This window comes from Sinohyriopsis cumingii, chromosome 3 (genome assembly GCF_028554795.1).
Source record: "Sinohyriopsis cumingii isolate HCF-2022 chromosome 3, ASM2855479v2, whole genome shotgun sequence".
NCBI lineage: Eukaryota > Metazoa > Mollusca > Bivalvia > Unionida > Unionidae > Sinohyriopsis > Sinohyriopsis cumingii.
Window position 1 is genome coordinate 29363910 of NC_142963.1, and position 25247 is coordinate 29389156.

General features: G+C 36.9%; 1 protein-coding gene across 3 annotated transcripts in view; it reads right to left on the bottom strand.

Moving 5' to 3' along the window:
* The window catches only part of LOC149802609 (putative ATP-dependent RNA helicase DDX5), a 28081-nt gene extending 14763 nt beyond the window's left edge, over positions 1-13318 (bottom strand). For all 3 annotated transcript variants that reach the window (XM_089951909.1, XM_089951908.1, XM_089951907.1), the window contains exons 1-5: positions 13162-13318; positions 9356-9599; positions 7556-7652; positions 3235-3368; positions 1341-1406 (exon numbers count right to left, since the gene is read on the bottom strand). In XM_089951909.1, the coding sequence (XP_089808035.1) occupies positions 1341-1406; positions 3235-3368; positions 7556-7652; positions 9356-9599; positions 13162-13214 (594 nt within the window). In that variant the 5' untranslated portion in view covers positions 13215-13318. The remainder of the gene's footprint in view (positions 1-1340; positions 1407-3234; positions 3369-7555; positions 7653-9355; positions 9600-13161) is intronic.
* Positions 13319-25247: the final 11929 nt, after the last annotated feature.

Here is a 25247-nt window from a genome sequence, read left to right on the forward strand (position 1 = left end):
ACACACAAAGCAAAAAAAGGATCAATCAAGGGAAATACATGAAAAACATCGAATCCATCATCAAATGGAATTCTTTTAATTACAACATATAGTCCTAGGAATAGAAATATACACATGGTATGAACATGTGAACAATTTACTCAAACAGCGAAAAAGAAAAAGTCTTGGAAACATTCTGAAACAAATTCGAACAACATCTAAATTTGACTTCATTGAAAGAGGCACAAGTAACCAAATGTGGTACAGGTAGATGCAATACTTGTCGAACTATATGAAACGCACGTTATTAGTGATATTTAAAGTAAAATAACTGATACACAATGATCTCAACTTCAAAGCATGTCATGCAAACCATATAAAAGTGAACATTCATTTTAACCTTGCATCAAGAGTGTTGACAAATGTAAAGAATAAACACACACAGAAACAATGACTGGCAGAGTAACAGCAACATCTTCAGAGGCAAAATTACCAACCAAGGAATACACACAAAGCAAAAAAAGGATCAATCAAGGGAAATACATGAAAAACATCGAATCCATCATCAAATGGAATTCTTTTAATTACAACATATAGTCCTAGGAATAGAAATATACACATGGTATGAACATGTGAACAATTTACTCAAACAGTGAAAAAGAAAAAAAGTCTTGGAAACATTCTGAAACAAATTCGAACAACATCTAAATTTGACTTCATTGAAAGAGGCACAAGTAACCAAATGTGGTACAGGTAGATGCAATACTTGTTCAAATACAATATATGTAAACTCAATAAAATTAAAATATGGTAGAAGTCAAACATGAATTGCAATTCAAGAAATGTGATTTATCCACTAATGTGTGTGAAGTGTGAAACTTTTTACATAGACAAAAAATGAAATAAGCGAATGAAAGTACATAGCAAACAAACAGAAGAACTCTTAAAGTCAATAAATATATACATAATTGTTCATGAGGAAACTTTGAAGTCTTTCCCTTATGTTAAGTTTTAACTAATGGCGATTCTTCAATTGAAGAAAGAAGCTAATTGACAAGTACTATAAACACAGACTGCAATAACTTCAGCGAATTCTTTATAAAGATTAAATTGCGATTATTGGTACAATGTATAATATATTTTCATATCATATGACTTAATAACTTTCCAAGATTTTAATTTTTATGAATCCAATTTTACATATTCCACCCACCACCATCAGACAGCATAGACCTAATATACATTAACTATTTTGCTGTTTTCACTTCACAACAATCTTTCCCAATGGACACTATCACTATATACAATAGTAAAAAGCTTCAATGAAAATGGACAAGAGTGGTATTATTATTGGTACTTACAATTGGTCCATCACCTCTCTCCAGGTAAGGTTGGTGATTGATATGGACAATGGCTGGCAAAATGAACTGTTGAAAAGAAATAAACATCAATTTAAAAGAACTCCAATGGAGAAATAATGCTACTCTTAACTGTAAATTTTGAATGAAAATAGCTTGATGCATACAAGCCACCACCCCCATTATCAAGTAATTATATTTATTACAAGTGGCAAAAGAGATTAATCTGAGCATAAAAAGTACAACCTACATCTTGCACGCCAGAATTACAGCATGTATGAAAAGAAACTTACTTTTGCTACTAACCTGATTCTTCAGCTGGTCAAAATTTCGTTTACTAAATCCATATTGATTAGAACCAGAATACAATCACAAAATATTCTAAAAATTATATCCCTTCAGCACACTTTAACTAGTTTAAACTCTGAATCATTGTGAACTGAAATTCTACAATGAGCATAATCATGTGCTCAGTGCTACATTATATTACTCTCATATTCTTCGTTCTAATGTGTTGATTTGTTCTTTTTCTGACCTTACATATATTCTGAAGCTTGGACAAACTATCTGCTTCAATGTTTTCTGTCAATAACATCTGCAACTTGCATTTTGAAGCATTTTGCTCAACATCTGGCACCATTTTCTTAAAAAGACATGGACTGGTCCACTAAGTAGCTTATCAAACTAACGAACCAGTGAGGCAAATTTTACATCTGAAGAAACTCTTACACTTACTATTTATTTGTTAAAGTAACAAAAAGCGTATTCAATACACAGTCAAGCGTAATTCATAATTTGTGGGGAAAAAGGTTCATGATTATGCCAAAAACATAATGGTTGGCATGTATGCTAATAGGTTAGAATATTCCAAATTGCACCAACATTCAGCACCATTGGTCCAGATGATCCTCGAGACTGTTCAATTGACTTGTATATGAATAATTGCACATTTTGGTTAGCTGTTTTATCCTTTCATCCATGCAAAATTACAAGCCAAGTCCAACATAAAAAGGTTTGTATGTCTGGGCTCTTTTGGTCTATAAATTTCTGTTATTTTTTTCTTCAAGTTCTTGTTGAAATGATCTATAGTAACAGCAACCATATTCAATGGCAGAACAGCATCAAACCTGAACTGCCTTCTAGCTAGGACACTTCTGTCAAATTCTGCTAAGCAGTTATGTCAAGTTGTTCAAGCGTCTTCTATTTAATTTAATGAAATCTGTATGCCTATATGCAACGATGCATTTAGACAAATGATGTCGAGTATGTATGTATTATGTTAACAACACATTGGTACAATCTTGGCTATACAGTGAATACTAGGAGTAGGTTATTCCAGAATGGTGCAAACAACCTCTAATCAATATACAACATTAATCAACCTGACGATTCTGCACAACAATTTTGATGGGATACCAATAGGATGGAACCCACAAAATATACAAGGAAAATGAATATTTTCAAATAAATGTTCATTTTCCATCAATTTACTAGCATCTAGATATCAGGAAGCATTCACATCCCCTCTATCAGGGACATTCACCCTCTGAACCACATTTTTTAGACTAGCCCACAACATTTACCCTAATGGAACCTCAGCACAACCGACGGAAGATTGCCAATTTTTTTTTATTTTAAACTTCAAAACTCCCTAAGTCAAGATGCTGAAAACTAAGTTCAAGTGGGTTAATTAGGCACCAATTTGCATGTTTCTATTAAATGTTACACAATGGCATCTATATCACTATTTCAAAGCTCAAGTACAAAAAGACAAACATAGTAGCTTTAGAGTTTCTCTTTTCAACAAGGCACACTGAGAAACAAAATCGGCACATCAAAAAAAAAAAACAACAAAGTCACAAACATTTCACATCAACGAGACTGAGATGGCACTTACTGATGCAGTTTTTCCAGATCCTGTTTGTGCTATTCCCACCATATCTCGACCTGACAAAGCAGTTGGCCAGCCAAAAGCCTGAATTGCTGTAGGTGCAGTCCAGTCACTCTGTCTGATGACATCATTCACATAATCTGAATAACAATGTAATTCACTAAAATTTAACAACCTATTAGGATTAGGAACATTTAAAATATGATAAAAAGAAGACACAAACCAAACAGAAATAGAGTGTGGTTATGGCAGGGTTGATAAATATTTCCCCAACAAACTTGTACAGGACAAATAGCTTTAAAAGAAATCACTTGTCCCATCTACATTTTCACTTCTCCAACTTTTCTTCTTGTCAACTGTATTCAATGAGGTATGCATTTGAACCCTTTACCTCATGCAAGCGCCTTTGGACACCTCTACTCCATTCGCATGGAAGCACCTTTTGATGTCTGCTGTAAACCTCAGCCATTTTAAGCCGGTTTTTGTAGTGCCACCTTCAGGTAAAAACCCCTATTAAATACTACATTCATTTCTGTGAATGACAATTACATCAGATCACGTAGTCACTGTTTCTGATCTGATCGATATCTGCTATTTAAAGTAACTGGTTCATAATCTCCACTCTCCAAAATGGAGGTCGTAGATTTCATTCAGTATTTACGAAGTTTTCACGATTAGAATCACAACTATGAAAGCTTCAGTAATTTAGGTAAAGGCTCTGATATTGATGTAGACAGCAATTGTTTTTTTTTATTATAAATTATCAAATTCAGATGACTTAGTGATGTAGACGCTGACAAAAAAACTTGTAAATTTAGAGTATGAGAAATGGCAGCTATGACTGGTCATGTGGTCTCGATGACTTGAAGGTGAACAAGTTCTCGAGAGATTTTAAAAGCACAAAAAATTACTCCATGAAAAATAATTACACAGCTGTAACAATCGGACTTTACTCTTAAATTCTTCCAGACATAATAGATGTGTACCAAAAATGTAAAATGGTTAAAATTGCTGTTAAACTAACAAACATTACACTGCTTAACAGTTAACAGACAGGCCTATGCGTCTGGAGTCGAATAGGTAACAGGTGTTCTATTTACAGCGCGCTGCACTGGGCAACTATGCTCTATGAGGTAAAGGGATAATCAATAGAAGCAAAATATTTTTAAGTATTTCAAGATATTTTCCTTCAAAGGGCAAAGAGAAAAAAAGGGACTATCATTGTATCTAGTGGTTTCTTGCTCCCTTATGGTAGCATTAACATTTCCATCAGCAAGCTCAGAAACTAAGAAGTAGTCTAGCATACCGCAATATTTTTCAAAAAGTAATCTAGATTATCTATCAACTTTTTAAGTATTTTGTGTTAGTTTCCGTTTTGTTTTAGGTTCAATCTTTTTCATTTTCTGTTCAGTCTTTTATTCATCCCCCACTTTGATGGGTATCCTGTGTTTAGGTTATTTACAGCGATATTTAATAAATTTTTTTAAAAAATTCTTAATTATTAAAAAGTTTCTAAAAGTCACAGTTTGTGTTGCTGTCTCAACTGCATCATGTGAGCAAGGGTTCAGAATTGAAACAAAATAAAGATTGGGTTCATATACTCTTCCACCTGCATGATCTGCTACAACTGGTTGATAATGGGCCACCAGCAGAGAATTACAATCCCAGTCAAGCCACCAACAAATGCTACTTCACGGCTACAGGCCAAAATCAAGCGGGCGGACATACAAGCTTGCAGTGGCTGATTTATAAGTAAAATGTTTTTATAAAAACTACAATTATTGTTGAAAAAATGAAAGGAAACCAAGATTTTTATTATTAAAACAAAGACAAATAATATCAGTTTTTTTGGTTTACATTTACCTATTATATATTCGACATTGATAGTTGTAATCCTCCCCCCTCATCCATTATTGGCATTCCTTGTCATAACAACCTGCTAGTTATTCATATCTACAATTTCCATGGGTTGAGCAAGAATATAAATACAATTACTGGAATTAAAACTTTCCCATACTTCTTCCAAAACTTTGTAAATTGCCCTCAGCTGTTGTTTTAAGTAGCACCAAGTTCATCGCCATTCTAATCATGAAGACACCACAGCATTTCAATCTCAGAAAATGGTTTTCCAAAGTGAGCAATGGAGAAGGCCATGTTAAGAGTTTGCATTTTATAACATTTTTCATTTCATTCGTGTCCAATTTTTAATGACATTTCTCAGTGGAGTATTTGCAACTCAAACTTGAGGGATTTTCTGTGCACTGGCTGACTAATGTGTTGCATATATTGTACAAGACAGGCTTTAGGAGGTCCAAATTTATTATGAGATGTGACTTGATGAAATCCTGAATTTGTCAGTTCCATAAACAGACTAAATCCATGCCAGCTTGGAATATTATTTGCAACAAGTGCAAAACATCTTTTCTTTGCAGTCTCTGAATTCAAAACCATGGATAATTATCAACCAAATGTAGCTCAAAATTTCTACACCTCGTGGTCATGTTACATTTCATATTTGTTTCCTGTCAAAGTCTGGCTCAAGTTTCTTTCTTTTGAGAAATATTCATCAATATTCAGGCTTGGTGGCAGTCGTATGTTTTATTCCTCTATATTTACATTAATTTTCCTACTTTTAATCTTCCTTATGGCCATCCTTGCTAAAATAATTTATTAAACTTGTTTTATCCAAATAGAAAAGATCAATTTGACAAATGGTCACAAACATTCTGCGATTTGAAGGCAAATACAAACTGCTCCTAGTGTAATCAATTTGCTTCAAACAGAAACAATTTCTAACAGGAGTCTATCCTCTCTGGTCATCTTTGAAGACCTCCTGCCATTTCACCAGTTATACAGTAAATGGACGCATCAGTAAAGTGCTTTCAATAATTTAATTACACAGAATCTAGATTCAAATCAAAAGAATTATCCACTTGCAAGCATCTGGGTCGAATAAACTCTCGGTCATTTAAAAAAACTGCCAATTAATCATACTGAATCTGTTTTGTTTGGTAGAACAGTATGGTTGCTTGGCCCAATATGCAGTCAAGCAGTGATAGAACTTACAAGTTACCAATGGCCACTTATCAAAGGATGCGAATGTGGAGACTTGTTCAAATGAAGTATTCACTATGCAAGTTGGGTATAATTGTCCAGATAAAAGTTGATAAAAGTGAAATTAATGCTTGGGCAACTCATCTTACAAAAAAGAATATAAAAAATGGCAGGTCACTACAGCAAAGGGATACCACTCGATCTTATCAAATTACTGAACTGATCCAAATAATGATACATTTTCCTCCGGAAACCAGTTGAGCAAAAATGTAGCTGTCTGCTGATCATGAATTTGTCAAAATCTTTATCAAACAAAAAAGAAATATAAATGCATGATTTTTTTAAAGACCATCTCAAATTCAATAAATTTACAAGCTTGTAACAACCATGCCTGCACATGAACTAGGTGCCACGACAAAGGATTGTTTTGGTACACTTTTGCATAACGAGTTAATATACAACATGCACCTTAAATTTTTCGCCAAATACCATGCATGCAATTGGAACAATCAAATTATTTTATACATGTATATATTCCAAATACAAAGATAAGAAAACGATACATCGACAAGTAGTTACTTGGGAGGAATGGAGGTTTAAGTTGGGTCCAAATGCAACAATTGCTGAAACCTGGGCAAGTAGAATGCTATTGAAAATTACCATGCCAGAACAAACAAAATTTGTAGCAGTTTACAGAAGTTCCCTAAGGAATTTTCAAAATAATCGTGGCCATAGAGGATGCCAAATAGGAAGGTAGCCATACAGGATGTCAAATAGGAACTATTTGAAAAAAGGTAAAGTCTTCTTCGTGCCTGCATGATAATTTTAAAATTTAGTCATATTCAGCTTTTTAAGCTGTTCAAAAAGCAATTTTCAGTACATTAATATTCATTATGGCTTGAATAATATTCAAAAATATTTACGACATTACAGTAAATATGACAAATTTTAATTCCTATCATGCTTTACAAATTTCAATCTGTATCATGCTCCAACCATATCTCTGGAAAACATATCATTGGCATATACAACGTTAAAGCCTAAAAAATTTCTCAAATCCAAGTCTTATTCAGACATTTCACAGGGATCAGGAGATGTTCAATTAACAGAGTGTGACAGAACGAACCTCCCAAAAAGGAAGTGGTAGTAATAAATCATAATAAATCTCCCTGATGTGAAAAGAGCATCAGGCCAAGTGTGTGGTGGTAGGATGTATTTTCCATATCTAGGGAAAATGGAAATGTTCAAGGCCAACTTAATACACTTGTATTACCTGGGAAATTCGCCTCATCAAATTCTAAAATAGGATTTGGCATATTTCTTCCATGCAATGTCACCTGCTTCTCGTGCTTAAAGGCTTCAATCTCCATCTGTAATTGATCAGAAAATAAACTAGACCATTCAGTACATGGGTGATAATTTGGTTTAGTCATGAACTCAGTTAGCCTTAGAATCTATAAAATAATTCTCATGTAATGAAGTCTCAAATAATTTTTACATATCTCTAAATCCAGCTCACCAAGGTCTGGAAAGAAAACAAAAAAAAAAAACATTACAGCTTTCAGTAGCCATTCCACATAAACAGTTCAATGTACACAACCTAAACAAACACAAAAATGATCTCAAACTATAAGGTCAATTGGGTTTAGCTTTCAAAAGTCCCTCACAAAAGTGTGGACATACAAGGCACTAGATCTGCACCACTGTCATACATATGTACTTTCATATTACTGTTTAACAGCAGCTCAGCACACTGATGGCTATATGGTACAAATTACAAATAATAATCACAAAAACTACAGGTCAAGAATTGTTTTCAAGAAGAAAAAAAACTCTTCATTGCAAAGTTTAAAAACTAATTCATAATAATCTGATGAAGAGAAGCTATCACAATAGTTTCAAGATGGCAACTATGGCGGATTCAAATGAGGTTCTGAATGACACCTTTTCACATCAGGACCAAGCAGGAATCAAATATTTCAGTGAAACCCTATGCCACTCAAATCATCGGCGGAACATCAATTGATGCACCCCAATATTATGTTTTGCCGACAAACAAAAAAAACACAAAGGTTTGGCCTAAATAATGTCACCAGTACGTAAATTGACGCATCTCAATATTGTGATTTGTTCATTAACACAAAATTAAGGTTTGGTCCAACTACTCTAATGGCTAGATTACCATTCTTCCAAACAGTGCAATCATGCACACATCAGTATCTTACACTAATGTTATCATAATACATAGGGTTACAACTGAGTGTGGAGCCTGGAGCTGACCGTAAGTGACCTGTAACAGTCACATTTGTAGCAACAGAATGTTAGAACCGTATACTCACCACACCCAAGAAAGAGGCAGAAAATAAACACTTATTTTTTAAAATATTCTCGTGATAAACTTATTTTATGTGCACTTTGTCAACAACTATTTCCATTCACTCAGTTGTATGCCTTGCATTGTAATGGTAAAAAAAATTAAAACAGATCCAAAACAAACAAAATTAGCTTTTGGACTGTTTATGACCGATCAATAATAGATTTGCTACTAAACCAATGGAGCCTTCATTATCCAAAGATGAGACAAATGAGACTTTTTTTTTTGTTGCCTTAACGACTTGCACGAAGCCATTTGTAGATAAAACACTGCTCTCCCCCACCCCATAAATTGATTTTTGCATCTAATTGAGCATTTTATTTAATACAGACAAATAAAGTCTTTCAAAACCAATTCTGTCAAGAAGACCTTTCATTTTGACTAGCAGTAAGAATTCTTCATCTTAGTGGAAAGGCACCATTTTCATTGCAATCCTTCCAACAGCAGTAGTGACCAGAAACATGCAAACGCACCATGGACAGCAGGCAGTATATCCCCTAGGGGTGCAAGACTGATCAACAACCCCCCCCCCCAATGGAGGTCTCTGATGCACAAATGAGGGTAAAGGCAAACAATGGCAGTTAAAAGACCATCAAACAACTCCAATGGTTCATGAACATTATAGTCAAAATGAACTGCTATTTCATCAAGTTACAAGATAATTAAAAAAGGAATATACAAAAGTGTGAAAGTACTTACTGGTGATCTGTTGACAACCTTTGGGTGTTCTACATAAAAATTCTTCTCAAGTTTTGCCAACTTTTCTACATCCCACTTTGGCTTCCGCAACCTCTGCCCAGGCTGATCATTTTTTGACAGTTTTCCACGACCAAAGGTGCTTCCGCCAAATCCTCCTCCACCACTGCCAAACCCACCTCCTGGCCGACTTCCAAAGCGACTACCACCACCTCTGGAACCTCCTCTACCACGATCACTTCCAAACCTACATTATTGAAAAAACGTGAGCGTGAGTATCTTGTAGAATATCAATTCAATAGTGTTCTCCGTGGTATAGCAATGTTAGGGACCAGATTCGCACTGCTAAAAGAAACCACTATAAAGCTGAGGGGCTTTGGCTTTCTACCAGACTCGCTATTTGTAAATTAATCTATGAAGCCGCCAAGAAGAACGTCACATAGTCCATGCAGCGAAATCAGCACACTACAGTAATAAGATCATGAAAAGTTCCAGCAGCAAAGAGCTCTTCGATATTACTAACAAGCTAATGTCAAGGAACAAATGCACATCACTTCCAACTACCTTCTCTCTAGCCAACACTCCCGACATGTTTGCAAATTCCTTCCATGACAACATACAAACCATTAGCAGGTTCCCATGCTTTTCTAAATATAAGGACGAAATTAATTTCTTCAAGGTTAACGTATGTCCATTCTGAATGGAATTAAAGAACATTTTGGATTATAAAACATGCATTTTCCAAATCTGAAGATGTTTCTCTTTCAAGACACTCGAAAACATGTCAGAAAAGATGATCATGCATAAAACCACAAAATAAGTTGCACTATATTCCTACAAATTGGCATTTAAAGCCATTTCAAGGTACAGAATACAAATTCTAACTTTACTTTGCTGACCTGCATTATGTTGCTACGTGGAAACAACATGAGCATAAATTATTTTGTTTCATTTCAAACCTTTAATTTTAAAGAATTCTAGAGCAATATATGTGCATGTTGTACAAAGTAAACATTTCCTTCCACAGTATGAAAAAAAAACAAAGGCAAAGTATCAGAATCTTATCTTGTAACGAAAAAAGTTTAACCCTAAGTTATGTATGCCAATAAAATCTCAAGATTTTTCAACCAACCTTAGTTAAAGACATTTACAAAACGGTTGATTTAAATTTTGACAAAGACCTTTAAAATTATATATCGTTACATAAACAAGGACTGCATTTTCTGTAAAACCAACTTTTCTTCTTGTTCAATATACCAGTCCCAAAACCAGTACTGATACATGGGTTCCTATCGTTTCTTAATATATAATAAAAAGGACAACAATTTCCCATTTCTTCTAGGTTCTATTTAAGATCTGAAACTAATACTTCAAGCTACATGTCACTGTGTAATAATTCCGCACCAAAGTTCAGCTTAAGAGATTTGACATTTTTCTAATCCGGTTTCCACTGAATATTCCATTTTTTCACATTTGGACATTTAGGATGGAGTGTGGGTTCAGTGCAATTACATACCAAAAATTTTGAATTTGACACCACCATAAGATAGCTTACTAGTGGGCGTCGCAAATTTAAACTAAATCGATAGGAGAATTATTTATTTTCTCAAAAATGGCAAGTATTATATTCGTTATATCATTAATCTGCTGACAGACCAGACGAAACTCGGCATAAATGAAACCTGACCCGGTACTCACCATTTGCGTTAATAGTCACATTTTACAACTCTCAAACGAAAGTCGAATAGTCATGTGATATCAAGAACAAACTCCTTTTTAATGTTGTCGTACAAAATTTCAATTAAATTAAATGACAAGGTAGTCACGTGATACAACAAAACTCCGGAAGTAGGTCTTGGAATAAATATAGAGAATTTTGTGCTCTTTCATATTATTATTACAACCAGTATACGACTTATTCAATATTTTTCTACAATATATGAAAATGAAGGTTGTGAGATTCTGTGTGCTTGTGCGGCTAGCAATCGAAATCGCTAGTACCTGCTCAAATTTCATCAACCCATTAGTTTTATGGTCTTTCAGCAGATTAAAGACGATGATTTTAATACATGCAATTTCTGAGAAAATAATTTTCATACAGATGTTATGCAGGTATAACTCGATTTAACGTTTACGTTTGCTAGCCCATCTACTAAGCGACTATGCTTTAATGCCACAATGTTCTCCTATTGTGATGCTAGACTGGTTTTCATACCTTCCATATCAAAAAACGATACGGATATCAAACTGTGTGTGAAACAAAAAGTCTACAAGACGAATATAATCCACTTTGCATTTGTATTGTCTCAACAAATATATTTATGTCAAGCATCCAAATCACCCATACTGCAACCACCTAATATTCTTTTTAGAACTCGATAAATTTAACTCGTGATCAGTTCAGTTACGACTCAATTACATAACTGTTTCGGATGTCAAGTTGTGGAAGAAAATTCCAGGGGGTTTTCACCGACTTTCGTCAATATTTGCAAAATTCAAGGACTTTTCATGGTCGGGAAAAACAATTACCACTTCTCCCGACTGGGGGAACCCTGCATTAGATAAGCTTGATAACACAAATTCAAGCCCCCAAAAAGCCATTATTAGCCACCCTATTGATAAAAAGAATGTATTTGTCATACTACCCAATGGATTTATAAAGTCACTGACTTTACCTTTTCACAACTAATGCAAGTATCCATTCTCTGTCTTTGACCATTACGTCCTTCAACAATATCCAAATAGAGTCTGGCAAGCCTTATTTAGAAAACGAGTCCCAGCGAAAGTCTCACGTTACCTGTCATGGCGAGGTTAGTGTAACCATGCCAATTTATTTTATCGTGTACTGGTTTAATAAATTCAAAATAAGCCAAACTTCTAAAATAACGTGATTATACTTATGTAGCAGGTTTCTACACCATTCGTTTTTCCGACTTTAGTGAATTTTCTGGGCATTATATCGGACGAGTTCATAGCCTCAACCACAACACATCAAGTTGAGGCTACGACAATGTAGCTATATCCATACATGCCAACCCATGGTGAGGAAAAAGTAAACCAAGTGGAAAAAATGAGTGTCAAATGGAATACTGTCATCTCATTGCTTAAAAGAAAATGACGTCCTCCATTTCTTTATAACTTATTTTCAGTTCGAAAATGAGAGGGTAGTATTCCATTCAGTGCGTTGTTTTTGCATATTAAGCGGTTGTGATCAGGACCAGGTCGAGCGGTACCGTGGGAAAATGATTAAGATATTATGCAAACTTTTGATAGGGATACAGTGGAATGCCCGAGCTAAATATCGGTACCAAATTTTTTTAGCTACTCAATGCATAGCTTGAAATATCAGCATTCTTAAATAGTTCGCGCGAGCAAGGTGTCCTTCCTTGTAGTTATTATATAGTACACGTCAATTGTAAGCAACGATACGAGCCCCTGCGTCAGAACGGGTCATGAGGTTCCGAGGTATTTTTGTCACTATTTTTTTCTTCTTCAGATTTTTTTCTTCGAACAGTGGTATTTAGAGACTGTCCGGGTAAAACGTCGCACTCAAAATCCCGATAAACGATTTTGACTAGGTGACCAATACTAAATAAATAAAATAAACAAAGTCATAAAAACTAAATGATGGCTAACAAGTGTATAAGATTGTTTAAAAAATTCGCACAGATGTATATAATGAAAAAGATGCTATAAAATGTCCAGCTTGTTAGAGAGACCAAGAAACTCCGTCGCCATTTTGAATTAATTTGATCATGAAAAACAAATTTACACCTGTCTCGTATTATCTAAATTAAAAGTTTTGTTACCCTTTTCTTTCTGATCTTCCAGATGAATCAAACATTCGGTCTCTATGTGCCATTTTGTGTTTTTCAAGAGTTTGGTATGATTGTGTTTCAAGAGCTCGTGTCGTCGACTATACTTCTAGGTTCCACGCCAGGAAAAGGGCTTGTCAAAAGAATGACGTCATAATATTAATCCGCAAAGTTATATTAAACTCTAAAGTTCTTTATAACTATTTTTTTTGTCATATTTGCTCGTTTCTTATTATAACAGTTTAAATAACTTCCTCTAAATAACCAAAATATATAATATAACACCAGAAAAAGGTATATTTGATGTCTGAACTATTTTTTTATGAGGAAGCATATGCACTTCGCAGGTATACGTCTTAGTCTGGTACCTAACTATAAATTTCTATTCAATGCATAAGTTTTAAAGATGATGGAACCAGACTAACATACGGGTCCGTTTCGCAAATTTATGCTGTTTGCCTCGAGGGGAATTTCACTCATCCCTCATAACACGCACTGTATCATATAAGCACAATCCTTGAACCCAGCGATGTCCAATGAGATTCAATCAATCACATGTTCATAGGCGATGACACACTCCCGATAGGCTGAGTAATAATCGATTAGCGTGGTAGAAGAAAAAGCTGACTTAAATAGTTTAAGCAGTATAAATATATATCTGTATTATTATTTATCGTAACGTTAGAATAAAATCTGCTATCTGGTGCCAGACAAAAGTAAAGTTCTAAAAATTGCTCATCAAGACATCGAGATTCCACCTGGCTTGAACTTTTGAACTTTGAACTTCTTTGTTACTGAGAACCATGTCAAGAAGAAATGAAAGCGGTACAAAACAATAAACAACGAAGTCAAATGATGAAGAACATAGCAACAATTGAAACAAGTAGTATATTTTTCAGCATCAAGTCGAAGATATATAGTTGCAACAAAAAAGTTCAAGATATTATTCCTGTAGAAACAGCCATGTAAAATTATGTAACCTCAACACTTTTCTGGTTTTCGTTTTGTTTTTATTTTCTTTGTTTGGTCTTGGGGGGGGGGGGGTCTCGGATCTTTCTTTTGCGTTTGCCTTTGAAAAAGACTAACTTAAAGTCGAAAGAGCTGAGCCCGTAAAAATAAAAATAAAAACGTCACACGGTTCATGTAGGCATTCAACACTGATTATCTCAGTAATGGGTGTCATTGTTTACAATTTAGGTGGCAATTATTCACTTCATTTGGATTCGTATACATCCACATTCCTTTTTAGAAGGTCATTATTTAGACGCCCCAGTTGGTGCATACGGCAAAATCAATGTTAAAGTACGTGGACATTTTTGGGACGAAATGAACCTAAAGGTGCGACCCAAAACAATTCGGATTAATTGTCGCGTGCTGTGATGTCACAATCAAAGCTACGCATATTTATAAACAAATTCGTACTATCCTCGATAGTGACGATTCCGCTCGACGCGCTCTTATTTTGACCCAATGGCCACCATTGTAAAAGTCCGTTGCTATTGATAATTTTCAGCTGGAAGTTTCTTGGTGACAGTTAAAATACAGAGCATTCAATAATCAGGATTGAATAGACTTTCATTAAAGAAAATTTTAGCTTTAAATTTAAACAAAAATTATATTTAATTTAAAATGAGTAAATGCACATACATGACCCATGTGACTTGTTAGAAACTAGTCGTTGGCAGTTCATTGCATTTATCTCATTCGATCCTTGACACACGCAATATCTTGATGGATCCATTGCATTTGAAAGGACTGTTATTCGCCATATGATTGTATTTTCTAATATATATATATATATATATATATAGAGAGAGAGAGAGAGAGAGAGAGAGAGAGATTGGAAAATTATTATTGTTATTATTTAAAACGGTTTACCAACGTTTCGAGCTATAGTAAAAGTCATATAGGTCATGTGTACGTTCAACATCGATTATTTCAGTAATGGATGTCATTTTATTATATTAATATACATACCTTTTAATGACAGTTATTCACTTTATTTGGATCCTCATACATCAATATTCCTTGGGAAGGTTATTATTTATTTACATACCCCGAGAAGTACCTTCGGCAAAATTAATGTTAAAGTACTTTAACATCTTTGGACGAGATCGACGTCCAGGTGTCATACAGTACAATCAGGAATGAATGTCGCGCTCTGTGATGTCACAATGAAAGCTACGTATGTTGATAAACGAATTAAACTTCCAAAAATAATCGCACGACCCTATATTGTGCAGATTAGACTAGACGTACTCTTTTCTTGACCCGGTTTAGTAGTACTTGGCCACCACTGTGAAGGTCCACAGCGATCAATATGTTTCGCCTTGAGGTTTCTTGATGACAGTTAAGGTGCAGAGTCGTCAGTGATCATGATTATATAGACTTCGATTAAACAAAATTAGCATTAAATTGAAAAACAAATTAATTTAAGATCAGTTATTGTGCATACATGACCTGTACGACTTTACTATAAGCCATTTCTTCGTCATCTTCTATCTGCCTGTAAAGTCCAATTTCAACTGGATTTCACAAAGCTGATAACATCAAGTTCAAGACCATATACAGAAACTGTTATATGCATGTTTTTTTGTTCTTCGAAATGCAGAACTATGAAATTGCAGACTTTTTATAACAGCTCATTAGATTATTGTATCTGATAGGATTTGGGGTTTTGATGTAGAAATGTCGTTCTAAAAGAGCGGAGGTCTACCTATTGGTCTAGTTGAGACAGTAACCAAATCTATAAGATATATAAAACCGTCATTTTCGCTTTTTTAAGTTCATATGCATATTTACATATATGAATCAATATTTAATAACTAGCACGATTTCTCCGATCCGGCCGCTCGTATGAAAATGCCCTTCGCAAATATAACAAATTCTTCAATTAAATCAATACGGAACCACAAGGAACAGTTTCTTCTGGCTCTCTCAATGTTGAAAAAATAGAAATATTCTTTATTTGGTTTGTGAGTTATATATAATCGGAGTTTACATAGGTATACAATAAATGACTGTCGTAATAATTCATATGCCAAACTCACCAGAACTGTGAATGCGACGTCTGGTAACGATTCATGAGAGATAATTCGAAAAATCGCGAATACTGGAATGTTCCAAGGTGGCAGGGGATACTTTCGTAAATTAGCCCCTTGCAAATTTATTAACAAGGCTTTGAGGCATGTACATGTCATGTAGTCACTGCACAGTATGTAGCCAGTGCAATACCAAGAGTCGGCAAGGAGCAGCAGGGGGGGCGAATCGGACATTTTGTCCAATCGTTATTTTGCTTAATTATTACTTTCTGCACTCAGCGGATCCGGTGTAGTCAGCGCCTGGTAAAAAAAAAACGACGTCGGTCCATCTTACACGATGGTGACGTCATTTGGTTTAATATACGTTCTGCACTCAGCGATCCCCAGCGTCGTCAGCGTCCGGTAAGCACAGCGACGACCGCGTCGATGTCATTCCCCCCCCTGCTGCTAAGAAGTTATTTACAATGATCTTACAAATAGAGTAACCACTTACTCCTCCTCTTGTAGATCTTTTGCCTCGCGGTTTCGTTGGTTGAATATCCTTTTGGACCATTCGATGATATATTCCTCGTCGGCATCAATGTGTTTTCTGGACTCGTCAATTATGCTATCTAGACGCTCTGGTTCTGGTAACCAGACTTCAGTCTGCGCCCGGTATGATATAATCGCGTCACTGACAATCAACGAAACTAGCATGCTACAATCAATCATATACCGTAGCAGCGCTATTGGCAGCCACTTCTTTTCAGCCATGTGTCTACCGATCCAAATATAGCAACAGCGATGAAGTCCTGCTGCGAATTCAAATGATACTATGCGAGCGAATCCGGTTAAATCAAAATCAGGCAGCGGCCCATTAATAGCAACACGAGTCATTTCATGTCTGGGGTGTCCAAATCGTTTGAAATACTCAGCGGCGGATCCATACCCGAGAAAACTCGCTGGATAACAGGCAACCATATCAACGGAAATCATAGCGTCGCGGTTGTATTCAGTGTTCCATAGTCCACCGTGATAGTATTCCAAACAACTGGATTGTATATCCGGTAGAAATTCCTTGCGCGTTGGTCTCCACGCATTTTTCCTTGCTGCAACATGAGCCGCAACCGATGGAATCGTAAAACAATTTGTTAGCAGTTGTTCATCATGCTCTTCAAATTCCATGGCGGTTTTTTTCATCTTGTTGTGAAACGCTTCAGTGCGATATAATTCACCGTTTGGTCTTACAAACTGATCAAAGGTATCCATGTCGTTTTCAGCGCTGCGAAGTAACCACACTGATACAGGGTCATCTTTACACAAGCAAGCAATAGCATCAAATAGTTTCCTCTCCGCGAGAAAACCATCCCGTATAAATTCCCCCGGGATATACTTTACTGTTCTATCCCGTGGAAATATTGTGACCGCGGGCGTCCACGCGTGTTCGTTATGATCAATAATTTTGATTGGGGCTCCCTTTGATTTGTACTTTGATTCGTATAATACTTCACCGGTTATCGTTGTAACGGTTATTGGAAATCTCAGCGACGTTTCTAATTTTGCTATGTCGCTGATGGTTGCTCCTCGCTCGCGCACTGTCTTCTCCCATTGGTTTATTTTGCTACGTCGTAAATCGGTCAGTTTATTTCCTCGACACGCATTTGTAAAATGCTCTATTACTCGTTCTGCTACACAATTTATCCCCGTTGACTGTTTCATCGGCGCTAGTTTTCCGATATCAGGTTTCTTATTTAACGGGTATATTCCATAGACAACTGCTGTTTCAGGATACGCTCGTTCATAGTATGGTCTGTCAACTCCGGTTAACAGCCCTGGCTTGGAGTCGCGGCTAACAATGACTGTTTTCTTATCGCTGAGAACCGGTTCAAATTTATCACGTATGATCCAATTACCTGATTCCACCCGGACAATGAATTTTACTCTGAAGAAATATCTTTTACCGTCAAGTTGTGATATTATCGTTGCTGCGCGGTTGTCGTTCATGGTAGCATCAACAACGCCATCAATTCGAAATGTTGACCAACTATGAGATGCACCATCACGCTTGAATTCATTGATACAGTCGCGTATTTTATTCAACAGGGTTCTATCGTTTATTAACGCTTTTGGTGCGTCCTTGAGGACTCTATCGAGATTGAACTTAATATTTTTCCAGGGCTTAATTGCTGCTAATCTCTCAAACTCTTCCATATAATTAAAACAAGTATTTAAATGAAAGAATATAGTATAATGAATCACTGCAAATGGTTGATGATTGGGTCGACAACCCCGTGCAATAAATCATGTAGAGGTGAATTCTGCGGGTATCATTTACAAAGCGTTCGTAATGGTTCTCTTGGCCCCCTACCGTGCTTGGTTTGCCACGTTGGTGTAAGAGGAAAATCGCAGTTGTGTATCAATTGTGGCGGAAAGCGATACAGAGAGTTAAAACGCTAATTACGACAAGCGAATAAAAAACGCCGTCATTGACCCCACCGCAGACTTCGTCATCAAAACTCCTCAGGACTACATTGCAAGGTTTATAATTAAACCAAATAATGAATTAGACAAGTAGTATTATTATACAAATGAACCAAGAATTTCAGCCGCATCCTGTGCTCGTTAATTACGAGGCATCTCGCGACGGCGTTGTTAGAAATTGTAGACTGAAGAAGCCGGTTGGTACCGTAAATAATCACGGGTATTTGGTGTTTGGTGCCGGGAAAAAAAGCTATTACGTTCATAGAATAATCTATGAAGCGTTTAACGGATTGATCAACGACGGTCTTGTTATTGATCACATTGATGGATGTCCTCAAAATAACAGACTGTGTAATCTGCAAGCCATCTCTCAGAGTGAAAATAGTAAAAAAGGCGGAACTGGTAAATACTCAAAGAAAGCAAAGAGTGTAAAATCATTTGATACAACAACACACGAAGAAAAAACTTTTCAGTCAATGAATGAAGCCAGTAGATATTTTGATATTTGTATGCCCTCAGTACGAAAAGTAGCAGAACGAGTATATCAAACAGCGATCTCAAAAAAGACGGGTTACAGAATTCGATTTTCATATATAACATCAAAGGGAGATAACTCGTTTTGTGATAGCGTCGCATGACAAGAGTTACGTCCCTTGAAGTCCAATTAATGTTACGATTAATTAATCATTTTACGATGAAAACTAATGAAATACACGCTGTTATCTAACAGCTGTATTCTTTTTTTTAATGTTTTATTCAAATATTTGGTTTCATTTAAATGCTGTGAAACACCATTAATAAGTATTCAAGGATTTAACGATTCAAGGGAATTCAAATTACACACACCTTGTGACTGATGCGGTTGTATTAGTCACCTTATATATAAGACGACTCGTTATAAGCCTGGGGCTTTCGAAAGCCGATTCGATCAATCAAAACTAACCCACGTGGTTGTCTTTTGTTCACAATCATGCAACCGGGTTAATTTAATTGGGTTGCTTTTGATTGGTCGAATCAGCCGTAGAGTTCCGCCCCGTCGTTTTATGTTTGTGCTGTCTTGTGCCGTCCCATCATCCCATACCATAATATCATCTACGTCATTGTTTATATACCTACAATCTGCCACAACACTCGAGTGGAGATTTACGGCATTGTATCATCCTTAAAAACGGGTCAAAAAATGACCCCAATAATTTTATTAAAATTTTTGATATTAGAAATAAGATGTTTTATAAGAATATGAATATCGAAGACATCAATAATATATTAACCGAGATTTTAAAATTAAAAAATCAAGGAATTGAATTATCTGATAAGCTTGATAACCAAAAAATATTGTCCGATTATGAAATTATTAACGAGCAATCAAAGAAAGGTCGATATACCTTGCCACGCGAGTATTCTTTTATAAAGCGATTACAATATACGATCAATGAAAACTTGTATGGCAATGACGTAAATGCATTTATTGGACTATTTACTGCCGTTGAGACAGTACGAAAAAAACTCGGACAGGCTTTTGAACGACGTTGAGAAATCTCTAATAAAATTAAAAACATTAGAAGGATTATAGACGAAAACTCCCTGGAGCCCCTGGGACATATCCCCGACACACTCGGCGGGAAATTAGAAATTACGGAGCAATTGCAATAATGGTAGGCGAATCACTTACTACTCGGCTAGCCAGAGAGCGGCTAGTAGCGCTTAAAAAGTTCATACCGTTACGAGACAGGGTTCGAAAACAACTACAAACGCGGCAACAACTACAAACTGATTTTGCTGTTGGAAGCGAACAGCTCTTTGCTCCGGTAACTAAAGCGACCAAAGATGTTACGGCGGCAACTGTGCCCGTCCTCGGTGCGCTTGAAAAGATAGCGGCTCAGACCGAGCAAACAAAAAAGTCTCTGGAAACACTCCCTGCGAAAATAGCGGCTGCTACAACACGGAGGCCGCCACCACTCGCTATAACCGAACCACAAGAACCTTATGTTACAATGGCCGACGAGGAAGAACTAGGCGCCACCGCAAGAGAACCAGAAGAAGAAATACCGGAGGAAATACCGAAAGAAATACCGGAAGAAATACGGAAAGAGGGGAATATACCCCGTAATGTTCTTAAAAAGTCCGCAATAGATCAAATTAGAGACATCGACAGCGACGAAGAATTAATTAATTTTGTTGTTACAACATCACCTAAGAGCCTTCGAGATGAGTATATCAATGAAGGTTACAAGAAAAAAATAACCTCGACGGAGAACTGGACAAGAATAGTGTATTTAGCGAGTAAATATAAAGATGCATTACCACATCGTGGTGATCCCGATTACGACAAATTCCTCGAGAAAGTTAAGAGTAGAACACCAAAAAAAGGAAAAGGATACTCTGTTGGTAAAGAATCCTACGGCGTTACCTGTCCTGGTAGTGTTCTCAGTGATATATCACGGCTGGAAATACTAATCGGAGGAAAACGAGCCGGAAATAACTCTCCGGAAATAATCAGTGAGGCCGCTGATATTTGCAAGCGGTTATTTACGGGCGGTATTATGGACATTAATGCATATTGAACGCTCATAGACGAGTTAGTGGATGATTAAAAAAATTATCGTTTTGTTAATTTTTGACCGTTTTTTGCCATTTTTTGAGGGCAAAAACCCCAGGAAATCATTTAGAGAAAATCGATGTTTTTCTGAAAAATCGAGAAAAAAACGACTATAGGCAACAAAAAACGACCAAAAATCAAGAAAAAACCAGAAAAAACCGGATTTTTATCGAGGGCAAAAACCCAAGGAAATTTTGATAAAATTTATTCCGGTTTTTGATTCGGTGGGGGGGGGGGGTGATCACAATCACTGGTGATCACAATCATTAATTGGAAAACTGGTGTTTTTATAATAAGGATGATTATACACTACAACCACGATAAACCAGTACTCGTCTACGTGGTAAACTCGCGATTACCTGTTTACCGCGCATGGTACGGAGACGGTCTCGGTAGCACCATTGCGGGGTTATTTACAAGAATGGCTCCAAAAGTGGCGCCGTTAGCCAAACAATTAGGAATGAAGGCTATTGATGTTATTCGTGATAAGGGAATCAGCGCTATTGGAGATGTTGCCGGAAAGGCGCTTTCTGCAGCACGAGACAAACTAATGTCGTTGGTAAAATCCAAAGGATTTTCACGAAAACCACCGGTGATGCCATCAACGACAGTGATGCCTGCAAATGTCAGTAAAGTAATAAATAACGCCGTGGAAGAAAAACTAGCGTCGTTGGTAAACAATAATCAAGATGACATCGCAAACATAATAGCGGGAAGTGGTTTAAAACCACGACAAAATTCGAAGAATTTAAAACGACGACGATGATTTAGATGCATCAGCGTATTATTAAATAAAATGTTTAAACGAACAGCTGACCCGGCGTTTGATATGGACGCACCAGTGCACAAGGATGATTCTGTCCGTAATTATCAATTTTATTCCTATCATGCAGTACAACCCAACATACGATCGCGAATTGAACTTCAAGTCCATGATACCAGTAAATATTTTTTACCGTGTGAAGCGTTTATTGAAATCGAAGGAGAACTTGTAACAGAGGCCGATACTCCTGCTGTACCAGCACCGTATCCAGATGGTACCAAAGTTGGCTTAATCAATAACGGCGTAATGGCGCTATTTGAGAGCGCAAAATATCTCATTGATGGAAGAGAGATCGAGTCTATAGAACGCGATGTTGATGTGGCTACAACAATAATCGGGCTAGCAAGATATTCCGACGATTATACAAGATCAGCGGGTCCATCTATGATGTTTGCAAAGGATACTAGAAACACTGCTGGAAACTCGCAATTTGTGGTAAGACGACCAAGAAATAATGCTAATAACGCTGATGCTGATGTTGAGAATATGATTATAAACAGCGATCCTAATTTTAACATCGGAGCTGCAACACGCATATCAATGTTAACAGGGCCGCGTAGATCTTTCTCATGCGCGATTCCACTGCATCATATATTTGGATTTTGTAGGAACGTGCGAAAAGTTATCTACGGAGCAAAGCATACCGTGGTGCTTGTGCGAAAAGGTGATGATAGAAATGCAATTTGGAGGATTCCAGCGGATCTTGCGAATCCAAATAATGACTCTGGTAAAGTCGTTTTAACTAAAATATTATTGTGGATGCCAGTAATGACTCCATCCATTACCACAGAGGCACGATTGCTATCCTTTATGGAGCAGGGAGGAAAATCATTACTAAGTTGGCTAACAACAACAACAGATACTAAGCAATCAAATATCAATGGTATATTCACATGGAACCTGGCATCACAACAAGGCATTTCGGCTCCGCGTCATATATTTGTTGCGTTGCAGGATATGACAAGAGTTGATAATCAACTATCCAGCCATATGATATTTGATCGATTAGGCGTTACTGACGTCTCGCTGAGAATAAACGGACAGCAGGAACCATCTGAGGATATACAACTTAATTACGGTCAAAACCATATTGCACGCGTGTACCATCGGTTGCTGTCGTATATGAGTCGTGATCAAAACGTCGACACTGGTTTGCAAATATCACAACATGATTTCAAAGAACTATATCCGATCTATTACTTTTCGCTGGAACATCTTGATTTAACAAGACAATCCGTCGTTGATATACACTTCCGAGCTAATGTAACTCGCGGCGTTATTGCCGATTATAGAGCGGTTGCTGTCATTCTCAGCGATAAATCAATGCTGTTGGAAGGCGTTGGTGGACAAATGAGAATCGTTGATTTTCCAGTGGAAAACATGTAATTGAAAACATAAACGCGTTTACAATAAAATGTCGTATAGTGTCGTCAGTGTAGAGTTGACTGATGGTCAAGTCAAGAAATTACGATCAAAGTCGGCTAAACAATGTGGAACCACAATAACGCTGAAGCCGTCACAGATGGCAGGTGGTAATCATAAGATATCGTTGACGGCGCGTCAAATAAAACATTTCAATAATGCGATGAAGAATAAAAAGGGTATTCAAATAGATTTCTCGGCCGCAGCGATTAAAAACATGGAAAAGACTGGTGGGATATTTCCGTTGTTAGCTGCGATTCCAGCGTTGATTGCCGCAGCGGCCCCAGCAGTGGCGAAGGCGGCGGCGTTAGGAGCCGTTGGTACCGCGGCGGGAATGGCATTGAAGAAGGCAACCGGGAAAGGCTATAAAAAAAAACGACCCGTAGCCGGAAAGGGTCTAAGACTACCGGGAACCCCGTATTCATGGTACTCGGGGAAGGGTCTAAGACTACCGGGAACCGTTTATTAACTCAAGAGTCAATGACTCCAATGTCTAATTTTGATTTAATAGATGCCGCAAACGCGTTAGCGATAAAAAACTTCAGAGGTGTTTTCATGAGGGATCAATTACCGACAAAACCAAGGAATATTGAAACCGGTATAATTAACCTCGATAAATCCTCCGGAGCGGGAACTCATTGGGTTGCATACGCAATTGATCCGCGTGCGATCGTCTATTTTGATTCATACGGGTTAGCCCCGCCAAACGAGTTCATGCGGTATATCCGGGCGTGTTCAGCCCCGGTTTTTTATTCCACGCTGCCAACACAACAATTAAGTGACCCACCGATATGCGGCCGTGAAGTATTGAACGTACTCGCGGCGATTTCATCATCGCGGAAACCACCTCATGTGGTTGTAAACGAATACACTAGTGGGGTCGTAGAGGCCCGGCGGGTTAATTAGAAACGCTGTTTTTTTTTACAATAATAATGATTGATATCTGGGGACGACCGGTTTCGGCGCTGAAAAAGCCCACGGAAACGCTCGCCACCGATGACATAAAAAAACTAATCGAGGATGAAATCGCTGATACGTTAAATTTAACCAGTGTTGACCCGGGCGAAATAGTTGTATTTCAAGACCGCCAGGGTAAACTGAAATCCAGTAATGTGTCGCTGAATGACGTTTTAACACGAAATAATGATGCCTCCGAGGACACTATCGCGCTGTATACCGGCGACGGACGACTTAAATCAGGTGAATCCATCTTGACGATAAATGGAAAAATAAGTACACTTGACAACAATTATATATCCGTGTCGAATTTGTTAAAAAATACTATTTCGGAGTTTACAACGCTGTCGGGCCAATTTTACACGTTACGAAAAAATTTTAACAGGGCTGATAACGCCATTGATAAATTCTTTGGTAAAAAAAATACCAAACCGGAAGAAATTACAATAACTATAAATAATATCACTGCGTATGGACAGGAAATAGAAACAATCAAAAATGATGTTGAAACGAACAAAAGGAATGTAGACGCATATAGAGAGGAAATAAGAACAATCAAAATTGATGTTTCAGCGAACAAAGGGAATATAGACGCGTATGGACGGATAATAGAAACAATCTTCGTTAATGTTTCATCGATCATAAATAATGTAGACGCGCATACAGGGGAAATAGTAACAATCAAAACAGATGTTACAGCGAACAAAAAAAGTATAGACGCGCATACACAGGAAATAGGAACAATCAAAACTGATGTTACAGCGATTAAAGACAGACT